Source organism: Malus domestica, chromosome 11, assembly GCF_042453785.1.
Source record: "Malus domestica chromosome 11, GDT2T_hap1".
NCBI classification, from domain to species: domain Eukaryota; kingdom Viridiplantae; phylum Streptophyta; class Magnoliopsida; order Rosales; family Rosaceae; genus Malus; species Malus domestica.
In genome coordinates, this window is record NC_091671.1 from 4,612,732 (window position 1) to 4,630,571 (window position 17,840).

The window sequence follows — 17,840 nt, forward strand, 5'->3', positions numbered from 1 at the left end:
GTGACAGTTAAAAGTAAAATTATAATTTTTTGTTAAAAATGAACCGTACCATGAATGTTTAGTTAAAACTCCCTAAATTTTATGCAAAACATAATCAATGAATGTTTAGTTAAAACTCCCTAAATTTGATGCAAAACATAATCGGTGTACAAAGAGGAGCCACGTCTAAAGTAAATCTATCCTCTCAATTATTTGTTTCTGATAGGAATAACATCTCATTCAATTATTATGTATATCAATTATTTGGACGATGCACCATCTTTTTCACGTTATAAAAAGTTAAACCTAGCGGCATCATCGTATCATTTTCCATTGCTCTTGAATTGTAACTGTAATTTGCATCGAAGAGAGAAGTTAAACACGCTGAGCTGAGTTGAGTAGGGAATTGAAGGAATGGCAGCTGAAGCTGTGGTTACTTTTGCTGCGGAGGAAATACTGAAGAAGGTGCTTTCACTTGCTGAGAAAGAACTCCGTCTAGCATGGGGTTTCAAAGCTGAACTCCGAAACCTTCAAGAGTCATTCGGTAACATTAAACTTTTATTGAATGATGTTGCCGACAAACCACAAGGTAGTATATATTTTTGAATCTGTCTTATAATCTCGCGCACACATGCTACAATGACTAGGTATTTTAACTTGTTTTCATTCTCTAACAGCTCCTGCAATAGAGGAATGGGTGAAGAAACTCAAAGGCGTAGCCGAGGATGCTGAGGATGTCTTGGATGAATTCAAGTACGAAGTTGATCGGCGTAAAGTCGAAATCCAAAACCATATGAAGAGAAAGATTCTGAATTTCTTTTCACTCTCCAATCCACTTGCATTTCGTCTTCAAATGGCGCGTAAAATTCAGAAGATCAATGCATCCTTGGTGGATCTCAAGACTGAAGCATCTCCTCTTGGACTAGTTTCCACCAGGAATACAGATGCAACCCGTCAGAGAATTACATGGGACAGACAAAGCGACTCACTCATTGGCAAAGATGAAATAATTGTTGGAAGGGAAGATGATGTGTCGAATATAGTTAAAACCTTGACCGGCTCCAAATACGACCAAGAGAATCTTGCGGTTATGGCCATTGTGGGAATGGGAGGCCTCGGAAAAACAACTTTGGCCAAGTCGGTTTTCAATGAGGATTTGATACAAAATTCTTTTGAAGTTAGAATATGGATTTGTGTATCGAACCCTTTCGACGTCAATTTAATTCTGCTCCATATGTTAGAACATCTCAATCCCCCACCAGTCCTTTCGAAAGATAATAAGAATGTTCTTCTTGTGTCCCTTAAAGAAAGGTTGGAAAAAAAAAAATTCTTACTTGTACTTGATGATGTTTGGAACGAAGATCAAGAAACATGGGATAGTTTAATGGAATGTTTGTCAAAGCTTAATTTTGCTGGGGGATCCAAAATTATTGTCACTACTCGCAATGACAAAGTAGCATTAATCTCAGAAAAGCTACTTCCACGACATGAATTGGGAGAATTTTCTACGGATGAATGTTGGTCCATCATGAAAGCTAAAGCTTGGCCCATTAGCAGTGCTCCTGAGTTCGAGAAAATTGGAAAAGAGATTGCTAAAAATTGTGGTGGTGTTCCATTGGCGGCAAAGGTACGTACTATTATTATATATCATAACATGCAATTAGCACCATTTTATTTTTACTTTTTCACAAGCTTTATTTGTAAATTAGGACAATACCTTCATTTACCCATGAGGTTCACCACCTTATAAATTAGGACAAGGCCTTATGACAAACGTATTTTGACCATACAAGTTTCTTAACCAAAACCATTCACTTTCATAATCATTAGTAAAAAAATTCATTTCAAATTACATAAATTAACTATATGAAAATAATAAGTTTAGGATTTGAACACAGCCCGTTAGAATGAGATTTTTGTCTAGAAATTAAGGTTTAGTTTATTATAAATAGGATGCTTGTTCTTCACTGATGTATAAGTCAGTCACAATGTAGTCTTTAAGTACAGTCGTCTCGACAATATTTTTTTTTTTCTTTTTTCTGCTAATCAAAATAATATTCGCGGTTTGTAATCTGTTTGTTCGTGTGTTTATTATGCACACTCTATATTCAATTTGGTATCAGAGCAGATTTAATCCTGGTTGGATTTGATCTGGTTTGGCTGGTATCTAGCTCCCTACAGTCTATCTGTGGTTTATCATATCCTGAGCCCACTAGTTTATTTTTTTATTTTTTTTGAAACACTTCTGAGCCCACTAGTTTGATTTGTTAAATTGCTACCTCTCCCACCCCTTCCTCCGATGATTAGGAGAAGTAGCACGAAATATAATTTTGAGTGTTGTTAACTCATATGGATTTCCATTTGTACCTAAACACGCCACTGACTTCTCATTTGTGGCAAGGCTTTTGAGTCTGTCTTCTCCGTTTATTCGTTTGTCTGGGTTTAGATTGTTTGAATTTGTCGTTGGATAAATTATGTTCTTATTCTTCATTTTTCTCTCATTAATTGAAATTTTTTTTCTTATTTTTTTATTAAGATCCTTGACTTTTTTCTATGTCATATTTGAATATTAAATTATTTACAAGTCAGCGTATGCCTTTTAAAAGTGAAAAACTTATTAATTCCCAATATATCTGTTTAGTAATTTTTTCATATATTTTTATTTATTATTCGTATTTTTTTTTTCATTTGTACTAATATTCCTTTTAGTTTTAGTTTGTACACATAATTTTGACTTTTAACATTTACCTATTTTTTTTATTTAATTGGTAACCCTATTTCTTGTGAATGTACCCATACTAATTATAAGGAAAACTAATGAAAATGACTTGAAAACTTTGAGTTTTAATGATAAGGACAAAATAAAGGGTAAAGTGAATAGTACCAGGATTGACTTTTTAGTGTAAAAATGTGGTTTTTCGTTAAAGTGAACAGTACCGGGTGCTTTTCGTTAAAGTTCCCCTAATTATATCTATCTATTTCATGTTTAAAATACATCAATAGTTATTTCTTATAATATATTAATAATTACGTTGGTACATTATTTTTTGGTACAGCTATGTGAAGACCAACATTACTCTATTATGAATTTTTAAGTAATTTTTATATTATAAAAATATTATTTGAATTGGGTTAAATTTTATAAAACCAAAATGACTCTTTATCAAAACTACGTTAATAAAATCTTTTTTGTCAACTAAATTGGACAAAACAACAATTTTATCTTCTGCTACAAAACAAAATCGCAACTAATAAAGTAAATTCACACAAACTAAATTTTACACATTTTTTTTCAAAGCCTCACCTAAAAGTTATCCTAACATCCTCTAATTTTAAAAAATAAAATATAAAAAAGAAGACTTCTCTCTCTAATCCACATTCTTTTTTTCTTCCTTTTCAAATAAAAATAAAACGTTATTTTCACACACAAAATATGGGGCATTTATAATAAAAAATTGTTAACAACGGGAGCCGCTGAAATTTGTTGGAATGCTGAAGCCAGAGCCGTGAGGCGCTGGAGCCGCGTTGCGCTTGCCTCCTGTTGTTGTTGTCTGAAATCGACTCCCACCACCGCATCGAACCACAAACCTGCTGCTGATGCTGCCTGTTCATCTCGCAGTCCGCCTGAACCACCGTCAAGCACAAAATCGCACTCGCCTGACCAGATCTGCTAAACCCATCAACCCGTACCATACCTGCGTCAGACCCACCGCTACACCCACCAGAATCCGCATCGTTGCTGATTGCCTGACCAACCCCACACCTTATTAGAATGAAACCCAGAAATCACTGCCATGGCCGCCATCTGCCTGAGCATCACGCCTACACCACTGCTCAATCGAACCCTGCTGCTTCACTGCTTGCGGCTTGACCGCCTTTGAACCTCTGTGTCCTGTCGAAGTCTGCTTGCTTCGCGCTAGCTACCGTGCCGTCGCCCCACCATCTACTGCGGCATGAGCCCACCTTCAGCCCCGATCTATCACCGTCTTGCCGACTGTCCTCAAACCCACATCGCACTATTGCCGCAAAACCCACTTTGTCTTCTGCCAGTATTGCTGCTGCTATTATTTTTTTGGGTGTGTTTTAACGAAGAAACACTCATGTTCACGTTTATCAAAAACCATATTTTTTCTTTTTCTTCTAATACTATTCATTACATTTTTATCTGTCATTTTTAACGAAAATTAATTTTTTTTTTAACTTTTAGTTAGTTTTTCTTTATTTAAAAAAAAACCAGTATTGCTTCAATTAAGAAAAGGCAAAAAAATCGAGACAGAAAGTTGAAAAAGTATTAATAAGTTGCTTTCCGTTGGGCCACTTTCTTGGATTGGGCCGATAAAATGTTCCCAGTAATGAAGTTGCTGCTGTTTGAACCATTTGTTGCTGATGTCGGGTAGTGCCTGTATGAAATTTATTGTGGTCTGCCACAACGATTGCTCAAGTACTTGAATTAGGGTCACTCAAGTGACGTTGTGTATATGATCATAAATTAGATCGTCTGCTTGTTTGTCTATCCGCGTAGCAGACTTTGCTTGTTTGTCCGACTAACAGATCTTGTATTCACTTCTGTTTGTTGGCAATCTCATGTTGTTTAACACTATGAGTTTGACGAGAGCGTTTGAAAATAATAAGTTAAGGATTTGGGCTGTTAGAATTAGGCTTTTGTTTAGAGATTAGGTTTTAGTTTACTATAATTGGATGCTTGTTATTCACTTATCTATAAGTTGGTCACAATAGAGACTCAACATGTAACCATCTTGGCAATCCAGTTTCTTTGTTTTTCCGTTAATCAAATAATATTCGTAGGTTGTAATCCGTATGTTTGCCTATTTGCTATGTGCTCTCTAATGTTAAACATGGATATTTTAATTGGTACCAACATCATCAATTTGTTCAATAAATATGGATGACTAAACGATCTTCAGTTTGATTGATTTTGATAGCAAACAAACTGTTCCAAGCCCATTGAATTTTAGATATATTATTTGCAAAATGATTGAATTGTGTTCAAATTTGGAAACTTCAAATTGCATAGATTAGTCTTCCAGAGGAGAAGCACGTATATGGAACAGAATCACAACCACGTAGCTTTTCTTATCGAACAATCTATTGCCATGTGCAAGCACATGGCGATGTATTATTGAATTGGGTCACTACTTGGCGGTGAACCTCTCCAGAAGATACCAATCTAGTTATAATCATTAAATTAGTTAAGTGGCTTAAGTCAGTTGCATTAAGTTAATCTAGTTACAAACTCTTCCTTTTTTTTTTCATCTGATAAAAAGAATACGGTGGAGAACATTGTTGCACTTCACATAGATCCAAAAAATCATTGTAGTCATAAGTAATCTATTTAATGATATTTGACAGGAAACTCACTAATCCAATCAACAGGTTTTGGGAGGCATCTTGCAGACTAGAAAAAGTATTGAAGATTGGTCGTCATTTAAAAACAATAGAATATGGGCCAACCTATCAAAAGAAGATAAAATTATGTCAATCTTGAAGTTGAGTTTTGACAACTTAGGATCATCATCATTGAAGCAATGTTTTGCATATTGCTCAATGTTTGAGAAAGATTCAAAAATTCAAAGAGATATCTTGGTTCAACTTTGGATGGCTCAAGGACTACTCCACCATTCGCCTGGTGAAAGTAAAGATATGAAGATTAAAGGCAATGACTCGACTGGTGAAAGTAAAAATATGGAGGACATAGGCAATGAATATTTTGATATTCTATTGCAGAGCTCTTTATTTCAAGATGTTATAATGGATCGTTATGGCATTGTTCAGGAATGCAAGATGCACGATCTTGTGCATGATCTTGCAGAAATTGTATACAAATCCGAAAGCTTGACGAGTGACTCAAGTGTCATAGATAATACACTTGAGGTTCGACATGTTGCTCGGGTTTCTACTTCTAAACTAGAAACAATTCCAAAAAAAAGTGCTGGAAAATTGCGGTCACTGTTTTTGGACGACGATGAAGTTCCTACTAACATTCATCTACGGTTCAAAGCTTTACGCGTCTTCAAATTTAGTAATCCTAATATTAAAGAATTTCCAGATTCAATTGGTAGGTTGAAACATTTGAGGTATCTTGACATTTCCAAAACAAGATTCGAAGCACTCCCTAAGTCTATAGGCAAGCTCTATAACCTTCAGACGTTAAGAGCAACGAAATGTGCCCTTAAAGAGTTTCCAAAAGAACTGCTAAACTTGATCAACCTAAGGCATATTCATTTTGGTGTGAGTACGAAACTCCCACAAGGGATAAGGCAGTTGACTTGTCTTCAAACATTACCTTACTTTTTAGTGGGTAATGAGATTGGTCGTCAAATCGAAGAGTTGGCTGGCTTGAATCAATTGAGAGGTAAATTAATCATTCGTGATCTGGAGCACGTAGAGAACAGAGAAGAAGCAGAGAAAGCTAAATTAGAAGAAAAGACGAAAGTATGCCATTTGACATTCAAATGGAGTGGAGATAGGTCAATAATTGACAACAATGAGGACAACGATGTATTGGAAGGCTTACGACCGCATCCTAAGTTACAGAGCTTAAGTATTGTAAACTTCATGGGCGATAAGTTTCCATCGTGGATGGCTAACTTGAAATATGTTGGCGCTGAGTTCTGCAATTCTCTTGAGAGATTGGTTATTGAAAATTGTGGAAAGCTAAGGCATTTGCCGGATGGGTTACACGCATTCCCTCTCCTTAAGTACATGAATATATCAGAATGTTCTACTCTAGAGTTGATTCCAATTACACAGGGCCTTACGTACATGCATATATCAAAATGTCCTAGTCTAAAGTCGATTCCGATTACACAGGACATGGCATCTCTACAAACATTAAAGATTGAAGATTGTGAAAGACTGTCAGGCCTACCGAGTGGGTTAGACTACTGCACCTCTCTTCGCGAGTTGGTTATTTCAAAATGCCATGGATTATCTGCCCCATTGAGTATATGTGCCTCTCTCGTGGAATTGAGTGTACATGGGTGCGATAATCTGACATCAATTGAAATTAAAGGCGGCGTGTCCCTCACGACCTCTAATGTACTTGGATCTTGTTGTTCTCTTGTGAGATTAGTTATTCGTATGTGCAAAAAGCTGAGGCATTTGCCAGATGGGCTAGACACGCTCCCGCTCCTTGAGGAACTGACTATTAAGGGATGTGATAGTCTAGAGTTGATTCCAATTGCACAGGGCATGGCATCTCTACGGGAATTAGAGATTGAAGATTGTGGACGATTGTCACACCTGCCGAGTGGGTTAAAGAACTGCACTTCTCTCGTGGAAGTGAGTTTAAGGAATTGCAATGGATTATCAGGCCCATTGAGTATATGGGCCTCTCCCGTGGAATTGTATATATACAAATGCAATAATCTGACATCAATTGAAATGAAAGGCAGTGGATCCCTCACCGCCTTTCTTCAGATATTAACGATCAGGGATTGCCGAGAATTATCAAGCATACCTGCTCTTCCACAACAATGTCCCTCTCTTGGGTACTTGGAGATACGTGGATGCCCAAAGCTATCATGGTTTGGTGTGAAAAGTAGGAGAGTTGAGAAGGAGGAGAAGTGCATTAGTCTACAATCTACTTCAGATTTGCGCACCATGACCTCCCTTCGACAACTGTTTATTATAAATTGTGAAAGATTAGAAAGTTGGGTGAGCAGCCTGCAATTCCCACTCTCTCTTGAGACGCTGGCAATAGTCGATATCCCTAATTTACAGATTCTTCCAAGTTTAGACAACCTCAATTCTCTCCGTGATTTGGAAATCGGTGGGTTTTGGGAGGAGCTCGATTCCTTCCCTGATTTTCAAGTTGGATCATTAATGCATCTTACAAGGTTATACTTGAGTGGTTGGCCTAAGCTCAAGTCTCTGCCTCAACAAATTCAACACCTCACTTATCTAACATCTTTGTGGATAAAGTCATTTGAGGGAGTGGAGACTTTGCCAGAATGGTTGGGTAGCCTTACATCCCTTACGTGGCTGGAGATTTCGAATTGCAAGAATCTGAAGAATTTACCAAGTGTCCAAGCTATGCAACGCCTCACCAAATTACAAAAACTATGGATTTCTAGATGTCATCCCCTTTTAGAGGAAAGATGCAGGAGGGACAGCGGCACAGATTGGCCTAAGATTTCTCACATTCCAGATATCACAAGTAAGTTTTGAAATTATTGAAATCAAATATCCTAAGAGTTGTATATATTATATGTTAATCTCTTTTGTTCTTTTATTCCGTGTCTCCAGTAGTACTACACTCAAATTTAAACTAGTATAACATAATTTCTTTATCCTTCTCCCTCTTCTTTTAAATGATCAGTACGAGGTCTGAGACAATACTTGGATTGAAACTACGCAACTGGAACGATGTAGTGCAGTAGGTACAAGCAGAGTCCAGGTAATGATGTTTTTCCAGAAATGTGGTGTTTGTTGTTTTAGATTTTGTTTCATGATTTCATCCTTTTTGCCATTGCATGCTAATAACTTTTTATCCTGATCACAATGGCAGTGGAAGATTTATCGCATTTGTTGCTTCCATCTCTTGCAGTTTGCTTATTCCATTGGTTCCAAACATTTTACTATCGGTTGAAAACTTGAAATTTGTTGTTTATATTTGTTCTTAAGTTGTTTTGGTGTTATCTTTGTACATGCAGAATTGGGATTTCGATCAAAACGCATGCGTGGATCAATATCATCAAATCTTAATTTGGATACAAATTGGTAATCTTTTATCTTGTCGACTACAACTGGATCAATATTCTTTGTTTGATACTTGTCGCCAAATTGAAATTCATCCTTACGAGTTTTCACAGAAATTTGAATTCAGTTGATTTTTTGTGTTGTGTGAATCTTTAGAAGCTTGGGCTTCCCAGCATCCTTTGTGCCCTGCATTGGTTCGGAAGGAGAGTGCAAGAAGCAGCCAGCTGTTGAATAGAGGGAGAGCTTGAGATTGGAAGTGAAAAAACTTTTGTACTACCCTAATTTGTAACTCTCCTTCTCTCTTCACTTGCTCTCTAAAAGACTCTCTCATGCTCCTTTTAAAATGTAACCTGCATTATTATAGTAAAAACTTGAGGAACTGCGTAGCCCAGCTTGCATGTATGGAAGGTTTGTGCAATGTCCTATGGACTTAGTACTGTCTTTAATGAACAAAAGAAATTCTGTACACTTTATTGGGGATGAGAGTGTGTAAAAATAACGTCTTTCCTTTTTCTGCAGTTGTGTTGTGGTGGAGGACATCAGCATAGGCTTTGCAGCAGCCAAAGCTGGAATGAAGTGTATCGTAACCAAAAGTGGGTAACTTACTTTTACTATATGAACAAAAGATTTACTATATATGTTAAGTTTCCCGCACCTCCTCTTCCCTTCTCTTCTAATTGATCATTGCATTGTACTGTTGACTTACTATATATGTTGTGTTTTCTAGTGGCATCTATATTTCTTTTGGCATGCTGTGGTGTTTTTCAGGATGCTCAGTAAGTGCAAACTTGGTCCAGGTACTAATGCACAATATATTAAATTTCTCGCTCTACCTTCATTTTTTTCTATAGTATACCTTAAGTTATACTCCTTAATCCTTACCAAGCTAGCCATCCTCTCTTTTTGGTACCATGTGGCCATTCTCCTTCACATGTATCTTTCTTAGTTCTGGCAACATCAATCCGATATGTTAAGTTTCTTTAGTTCATCTGTAGGATTGCTGAACCACTAGCTTAATAACCCTTTCATGGTATTCAAATCTTGTTAGAAACCTGGAACAGTAATGCCAAGATTTGTGATCATGTAAAACCATTTTCATATAGTATAATATAGATTTACTAGAGGTCGCACTTGGTGCGATGGCAAGTGCCTTCGCCCATGAGCGGTAGGTCTCGGGTTCGAGACTTGGGAGCAGCCTCTCCATAAATGGGGGTAAGGCTAGCCGACATTCACCTCTCCCAGACCCTGCGTAAAGCGGGAGCCTTGTGCACTGGGTACGACCTTTTTTATAATATAGATTTACTGCAATTGCTTTCCGTCTGTTATTATTCTTACAAAGATTTTGGGCTGATATTTTTATGTTTACTTGTGATTTTTTAACATATTTTTTAATTGTATGAACAGTGATTTGAATTCAGTTGACAATTTAATCGTTATTTCATATCCCTTGGGTAACTTGATGAACTGTCAAATACCTGCATTATTGCAGAAATTGGGTAAAGAACATCAGTTGCAATGCTCAGTTAGGGATTTTATAATTTGGCGAATTTAAGAAATCACGGAAAGGTCTACAAACCCGAAATGGATAAACTTCACCTTAGGTGGTTTCGGGGAAGAGCTCAATTCCATTCCTGATGTTCAAGGTTGATCATGGTAGCTTGAATCGTTACATTTTAAAGGGTGGCCAAAGCTCAAGTCTCTGTCTCACCAAATTAAACACTTCACTTCGTTAACTGCTTTATGTATCAACCACTTGAGGGAGTGGAGGCTTAACCAGACTTGTTGGGTGACCTTACATCCCTTATAGAGCTGGGATTACGAATTATAAGAATTTGATGAATCAACCCTCTGCCGAAGTTATGCAATGCGTCCGCAGTTTACTGTCGCAGTGAGTTAAGCAATGTAAGTTTTTCAAACTCCATCTCCTTTGCTCTTCTAGTAATTAAGTCGACTTACTATATATGTTGTGTTTCCAATAGGCATATATAACTCTTTTAGCATCCCTTGGCATTTTTCATGACACTCTTACTCAACTGGAACAATGTAGTGCTGTAGGTGCAAACAGAGTCCAGGTACTGATGCACAAGATATGTTTTTCCCGAAAAGTAGTGTTTGTTGGTTTAGATATTGTTTCGTCCTTGTTTCATCGATTGCTTGCTAAATTCTCATACTACCTTGTTCAGTAATCTACTTGCCTTACAATCCTTTTCAAGCTAGCATGTAATTTCTGAATTGCCTTACATTATTGAGAAATACATTGAAATCTAAGAGGATTTGGTTGTTCAACCATCAGTCGATCCATTTTAGTTACACAGGCCCAGACTAGTTCTCATTCTGAGTCGCATTGTTTTGCTCCAAAACTTTTTAAGTGGAATTTTTCTTCTGGGCAGATTGTTATCTTAAAATTATCAGCTCTTCAATTTTAATCCTGATCACAGCAGTAGTGGTAGATTTATCATATTTGTTGCATCAATCTCTTGCAGTTCGCTTATTCCGTTGGTTCCTGCACAATGAGCAAATCAAGACTTGTATTCACGATAACAATGTTGATATAATATATGGAACTGTTGTAATTGCTTTCTTATGAAGTTTGGACTAATAGTTTTGGGGCTACTTGTAAAATCTGAATTGTATGCACAGTGATTTGAATACTATTGATTTTGTGTCTGCAGTTGATATCGCCCAGTAACTTGATGCACTGTTGAGTACCCATCTTATTGCTGAAATTATCGAGAGTGATATTACTGTTGATTTTTGTGTCTTTCCTAGCAGAACATTCAAGATTTTGGGACTTTCGGGATTCAGTGAGAAAGTTAGTTGAAATGCAATTATCGAGAGTGATATTGTTGTTGGTGTGTTCGAATGAGATTAAAATTACGGACTAATGACTTTTTATCCTGATGAAAATTGTAGCACTTTCCTTATTCATCTGATTCTTGCATAATGAGGAAAGTGGGCAAAATAACTGGAATTGCTTTGTCTTTGAATCTTCCATAAAATAAATAGTTATTATTCTTATAAAGATTTTGGACTGAGATTTTTATGATTACAAATAATTGTTAACAGATATTTAAATTGTATGCAGAGAGATTTGAATTCAGTTGACTTTTGTCTCTGTGATTGAAACCTCGAGTAACTTGACGAACAGAGTGTACCCACACTATTGATCAGGTAAATGAATCTTCAATTCCAAACACTGTACTATCAGTTGAAAACTTGAAATTTGTTGTGTATATTTGTTCTTAAGTTGTTTTGGTGTTATCTTTGTACATGCAGTATGCAGAATTGGGATTTCAACCAAAACTCATGCGTGGATCGTGTAGGAAGTGTAGAGGGATGGAAATACTTAACAAGTTTATGGGAAATCTGAGTTGCTACAGCAGAGCTCTTGTATTACTTCTTATTGTATTTCTCTTGATACAAAATTATATGTCAAAGGCTATATATATAGTGAATACAAAGTACTAGAGAGTTCTAACTAGAGAGTTCTTCCTAGATAACTTAACAGACATAGGCTAGGAACAATGAATCTAGAATAATTGTTCTTGGGAATGTCTAGAGTCTTAACATTTAGGGTAGTGCATGAATTGTTCTTGGGAATGTCTAGAGTCTTAACATTTAGGGTAGTGCATGAATTGTTCTTGGGAATGTCTAGAGTCTTAACATTTAGGGTAGTGCATTAATTCCAACAGATCAATATCATTCTTCAACTTCAATCGTGTTTCCTTATCATCAAATCTTAATTTGGATACAAATTGGTAATCTTTTATCTTGTCGATTACAACTGGATCAATATCCTTTGTTTGATACTCGTCATCATATTAAAATGCATCCTTATGAGTTTGCACAAGATTTGAATTCAGTTTATTTTTTGTGTTGTGTGGATCTTTAGAAGCTCGGGCTTCCTGGCGTCCTTTGTGCCCTGCATTACTGTGAAAGGAGAGTGCAAGAAGCAGCCAGCTGTTGAATAGAGGGACAGCTTGAGATTTGAAACAACTATTTTACTACCCTAGTTGTAACTTCTCTCTCTCTCTTCACTTGCTCTCTTAAAGACTCTCTCATGCTCCTTTTAAAATATAACCTACATTATAAGGTGTGCTATTCTCCTTCTCTTTTACATTGAACAATCTAAGCACATCCGTATATTTTTTCATTTTTCAGGTTTTCTCCGTTTCATATTCACCGTGAACTTATTAGTCATTATGCCTTGATGATAACGATGTCGTAAGAGTCATTTGTGTTGCAAAACAAGGTTTGCTCTGTTGCTTCTAACATAGTAAATTATTTTACATGGAATGCCCTGATTATAACGATGTTGTTGTAGGTCCATAGTGGGTACTTTGGGTCTCTTCCTGATGGTGTTTACTCATCATTGTCTCAACACCATAGTATTTTACAGAGTTCTTCGAGCTGTGAAGGTAACACTGTCTTCTTTGAGCCACTTTCTTATGCCCTTATGAAGGATTAACATTTTTATAGCTGAGAATTAATCGTACTTATAATAAAATGTGCGCTGCAGATATGAAGTAGTCTCCCTATTTTAAGCAGAAAATTCAAGCTGAAAACAAGTTACTTACTCCTACAAACATATGTGCATTCTCTACCCCAAGGTTTATGGAATGAAGTGTATGGGAGCCAAAAGCGGCATGGGCATGGGCCTTGCAGCAACTGAATTTATTGGAATGAAGTGTATCGTAACCCAAAGCGGGTAACTTACTTTTACTATATGAACAAAATAAGAGTGCTTCCATATTTCCCACCTTCTTGGTATCGCAGATTATACTTCAAATTTGATAGAAAGGTTATTAGCATGAGTTGAGTATAATCCTTGCTAGTCATATATGTCAAATTTTTATGCAATTAAATGATAAACATGTTCCCTTCATCTCTTAAAACTTCAATTTCAGATACACAGCTGAAGAAGAATTTCAAAAAGCAGATGCAGTCTTTGACTTCTTTGGAAATTCCTCGGAGGAGCGATTTGACTTGGGATTCCGCAGAAGCCTTTGTCAAACAGTAACAGTTTGTGACATAAATTTCATTCAATGCCGATCCTCCATTTACAATACCTTGGATGCTGATTAGGGTTTCAGCTAAGATAATAGACCAGTATGCATTCGGTAGAATATTGATATACCGGTTGAAGTACAAGTTAGCTCTTCTCAAGCAGACTAAGTTTCCATCGGTGAATTGGTGAATCTCTGGATGGTGAATTATTACAAGGGCTTTCTTCTGCGTTGATCGTTTCTCACTTGAGATTCAAAGTTGGTTTGAGCTGAGGTCATTGTTTCTCGCTCTTTCATTTTCTGTTTTTAATGGCTTTTCGACGTTATGTTGGGTCATCCTTTCTCGCTCTCTCATTTTCATTTTTCATTAATATGTTCGCAACAATATTTCTCCATGATATCAATGCTGGAATCGACATTATGTTGGTGTTTGATTAAAAAAAAGATTGTTCATCTTCTTATGACATCTAATACTCGTAAATTGCAGTTTTGATGGGGCATGGAAGGAACAGGAAGATGTAGAGGGGGAATTGGAGTGGTGCTAAGAAACGACACGGGTCAGTTTGTGGCGGCGCTGGCGATGAAACTGGACGGCATCTCTTCACCGTTGTTGGCAGAAATAGAGGCAGCATGTGTCGCAATCTTGCTGGTGCAAGAGTTAAACAAGGAACTGGTGGAACTTGAAGAAGATGCAGCGTTGGTCCTTGCTGCGCTAAATCTAAGATGACATGTCGTTGATGGATGGTATAGTAAATGAGGAGCGCTACTTCCTGCGCTCCACTCCACAAACCAAACTCAAGCATGCTCGCAGGGAGACAAACAAGGTTGCTCACAGATTGGCGCAATTGGGGCTCACTCTAGAACAGCAACGAGTTTGGTTCGAGGAATCTCCTGATGTAATCGCTGACCTTTTGATAGAGGATAGTTAAGTTTTATATTTTCGTGGTGTGGGACACTCTTTTTCCCTTCGACTGGGTTGAAATCCCTAGCAAGGTTTTTATCGAGGCCCAGTAAAATGCACCCTATCCTACTATGTGTACGTATTCTTTCTCATATCAATGAATATCGTACCTCTTCTAAAAAAAATACTTGTAAATTGTCCATGCATGGTCTAGCAGCAGATAGAAAAGTGTGGCCCTTAAACTGTTAAGAGGCCACAAAAGAAAGGAATTTTTCCAAAAACGTATAGCTTCCTTCTACGCTTGGCCTTGCAAAAAAATTCCTCCGAAAAGTCAATTTATCACAAAAAAAATGTTGTAAGTGCACATCATAGCTGAAATTGAGAAAAGTAAAGTAAAAAGGCTATTTTGAAATTAATTCTTTAACAAAACCTAGAAATAATTAGCATGAAAATATAGGAAATAATTCACCTACCAACGTTTATAATAAAAGTAGACAAAGATGAATATGAGGATGAATAAGTTTCTTTACTTAAGGGTGCGTTTGGTACGTGGGATGGGACGGGACGGAACGGGACGAGGCGTTCCGTCCCGCGTTTGGTGCGCCAAAAATGGGTGGAACGGGCTGTTCCACTGGACAGATTTTGAGTGTTTTTGCGTTCCACCTCCCCCCTGGAACGGGTTTGTTCCACGTTTGTGGAACGCAATGTTTTACCATTTTAAGACAAATATACCCCATGTCTTTTTCAAAAATTACACCTTCGTTCCGTCCTGTCCCGTCCCGTTCCATCCCGTCCCGTCCCGTTCCGTTCCGTTCCGTCTGCGTACCAAACGCACCCTAAAGGACACTTTGGATGCGGTCCCTAGCTATCAATATTCTTTGATTGAAACCTTGTTAGTTTTTAGTTTTTTATTGAGGTCCCTGACATTAATGTAATAATGTAAGTTACTATATTTTTTAAATTAAAAATTAAAAATTGAAATTTGTAATTGTTTATATTAATGAGATTTTAAATAAAACCCATATTTTATGGGATTAAAAATAATAAAATATAAATTATACTCTCTATTATATTGTGTGTGTGTGTACATATATGTATGGGTACATTAACCAAAATTAACAAAAAAAGTTATTGTACCAAAACATGGATACATTCTCAAATCAACGAAAAAAAATGTACCCATATAAGTTTAAACATGGATTAAAAATTTTGAAAGGATTTTATATTAAAAAAAGGGTACATTTTACATATAACAAATTGATATATTTGAGAATGGGTACATTTAAGATTAAAAAAATTGAAAAATTATATGAATGGGTACATTTAAGATTAAAAAATTGAGAATCTTTTTATATAAAAAAAAACTAATAGGTACAAACTTAATTTAATTTAATTTTTTATTATTTTGGAAATGTTTGAATTGAAAATTAATTAGAAGTTTAATAGAGGTGTGAGTATTAAACCCTAAATTAATTACTAATTTTTATATTAAAAATTATATAATAAACATGTAAATTCATTATCACATTAATGCTAGGGACTTGAATCAAAATTTGAGAACTAATAAGGTCTTAGTCAATAAACAGTAAGAACTAGGGACCGGATACTAATTTTTTCTTACTTAAAACAATAATTCCTCAATTTTCTTCCTTCAAGTTGGATGCATTTATTTTGTTTCTTTCTTCAACATAACTTTAAATATAGTGAGTTATCTATTTCAATCCGTTATAGAGGGAGACCAAATAAGATAAATAAATGCGGTATAATACAAGATGATTGGATAACACTGTAGCGATGTGAAAATATCCGACGTTAGAGGATTGAAGCTAAAATGAGAGTTGAATTTTGTTGTGCAAGAAAAAGATAAAAGCCATAAAAAAAAAGGGATTGTAATGCCAATGCCACACTCTCTATCAGACTATAATCACTTGGCTCTTGTAGCTTTGGAACATAAGCTAACTAAGTTAGCTTCCTGATCGGTCGTTGGTTTGGCTCCTGACAATAGCAGCCTTGCATTTCAAAACAAACTATAAATCTTTGGTTTAATTCTTAGCCATTCAATATTTATGTTGGTCCCAATTAATTGACCCTTCATATTACTTATGCCCATGCTGCTTTAGCCATTCAATATTGCTGCTAAACAGTCGTATTATATTAGGTTAATTACTTGTTGATTTAGTAATCAATTTAGTAAACCCTGACGAATTTCAAATTGATGAAACTTAATGTTATTGAATTTGTAAAAAGATTTCTTTACCAAATTATAATAGTACATAAATGCAAAATTTAAAAATATGCTTTATGAAGACATGATTGTTGTGGTCTATTTTATCTGACAGAGGGACTAGGGCCGGCGGCAGAGAGAGAGAGGAGAGAGATGTGTGTTTGTAGAATTGTAGGGGAATGTGTGTGTTGTTATCCCTCCTACATTGTGCCTTTATTTATAGTAGTAAAGGGAGAGAAGATATTCCTTCTCCTCCAAATAATACAAGTTGCAATAGGAAAGGATAACTAGAATCAAATCTTATCTAGGATTTACACAATCATACTTAAACTAGGAATGTTTACAACACTCCCCCTTGAGTGGGTAAATACTCAAGGTAGATTCAGCATCATGCAGAAGTTGAGGAAGTCGACTCGTCGGCATTGATTCCAAGGAACAACGCTTATTCTCAATAAGGTAGGAACTTGCATAAGTAGTAAGTCTCACTAAAAAAACCCTAAGGCTATGGCAAAAACCCAAGTAGGGACAAAATCCATAGTCTAAGGAAAAATGCGTGAGAAATGCAAAGTCAAAAGAAATGTCTACAGGACGTCATCAGGGATATGACCAGCCCAAGGTGGGTGCCTCGTTAAAACCTAGTTAGGTAGCAAAAACCCAGTGGGAAAAATGCTCCTAATCGTAGGGAAAAAGAGTACATTAAGATCAAGCAAGTATCTAGAAGATACTCCCCCTGAGTTTGACATAATTCCACAGAGAAATAGCAAAGTTACAACTCAGAAAGTTTACGCATACCAATTCCATGAACAAGCTTCTGAAACGTCGCCTTCGGTAGTGATTTGGTGAAGAGGTCGGCCAGATTGTCTTGTGATCGGATTTGCGTGACTTCAATCTTCTGATGCTCTTGTTGTTGATGTGTAAAGAAGAACTTCGGCGCAATATGCTTGGTGTTGTCTCCTTTGATGTAACCCTTCTTGAGCTGTTCGATGCAAGCTGCGTTGTCTTCAAAAAT

General features: G+C 36.4%; 1 protein-coding gene across 10 annotated transcripts; it reads left to right on the top strand.

Moving 5' to 3' along the window:
• Window positions 1–225: 225 nt before the first annotated feature.
• Window positions 226–14,643, top strand: LOC103422648 (putative disease resistance protein RGA3). Of its 10 annotated transcripts, XM_070807595.1 has the most exons (19): window positions 226–568; window positions 657–1,606; window positions 5,374–8,158; window positions 8,321–8,398; window positions 8,655–8,721; window positions 8,857–9,108; window positions 9,220–9,293; window positions 9,428–9,497; window positions 10,190–10,602; window positions 10,680–10,772; window positions 11,373–11,512; window positions 11,786–11,871; window positions 11,977–12,090; window positions 12,593–12,715; window positions 12,862–12,952; window positions 13,025–13,118; window positions 13,220–13,408; window positions 13,608–13,980; window positions 14,194–14,643. In XM_070807595.1, exons 1-4 carry the CDS (start codon window positions 394–396, stop codon window positions 8,347–8,349), a joined length of 3,939 nt encoding a protein of 1,312 aa, XP_070663696.1. In that variant the 5' UTR covers window positions 226–393; the 3' UTR covers window positions 8,350–8,398; window positions 8,655–8,721; window positions 8,857–9,108; window positions 9,220–9,293; window positions 9,428–9,497; window positions 10,190–10,602; window positions 10,680–10,772; window positions 11,373–11,512; window positions 11,786–11,871; window positions 11,977–12,090; window positions 12,593–12,715; window positions 12,862–12,952; window positions 13,025–13,118; window positions 13,220–13,408; window positions 13,608–13,980; window positions 14,194–14,643. The 10 variants fall into 10 exon arrangements, with proteins under 10 accessions (XP_070663696.1, XP_070663695.1, XP_070663693.1 ...); XM_070807594.1 differs by lacking the exon at window positions 11,373–11,512; XM_070807592.1 differs by lacking the exons at window positions 10,680–10,772; window positions 11,373–11,512 and having other exon boundaries at window positions 8,857–8,985; window positions 9,065–9,108.
• The last annotated feature ends 3,197 nt before the right edge of the window (window positions 14,644–17,840 follow it).

Coding starts and splice junctions, on each gene's coding strand:
- LOC103422648 (XM_070807595.1), top strand. CDS start 394: ATGGCAGCTGAAGCTGTGGTTACTTTTGCTGCGGAGGAAATACTGAAG. Junction 569..656: donor TGTTGCCGACAAACCACAAG/GTAGTATATATT, acceptor ATTCTCTAACAG/CTCCTGCAATAGAGGAATGG. Junction 8,159..8,320: donor TCACATTCCAGATATCACAA/GTAAGTTTTGAA, acceptor TTAAATGATCAG/TACGAGGTCTGAGACAATAC.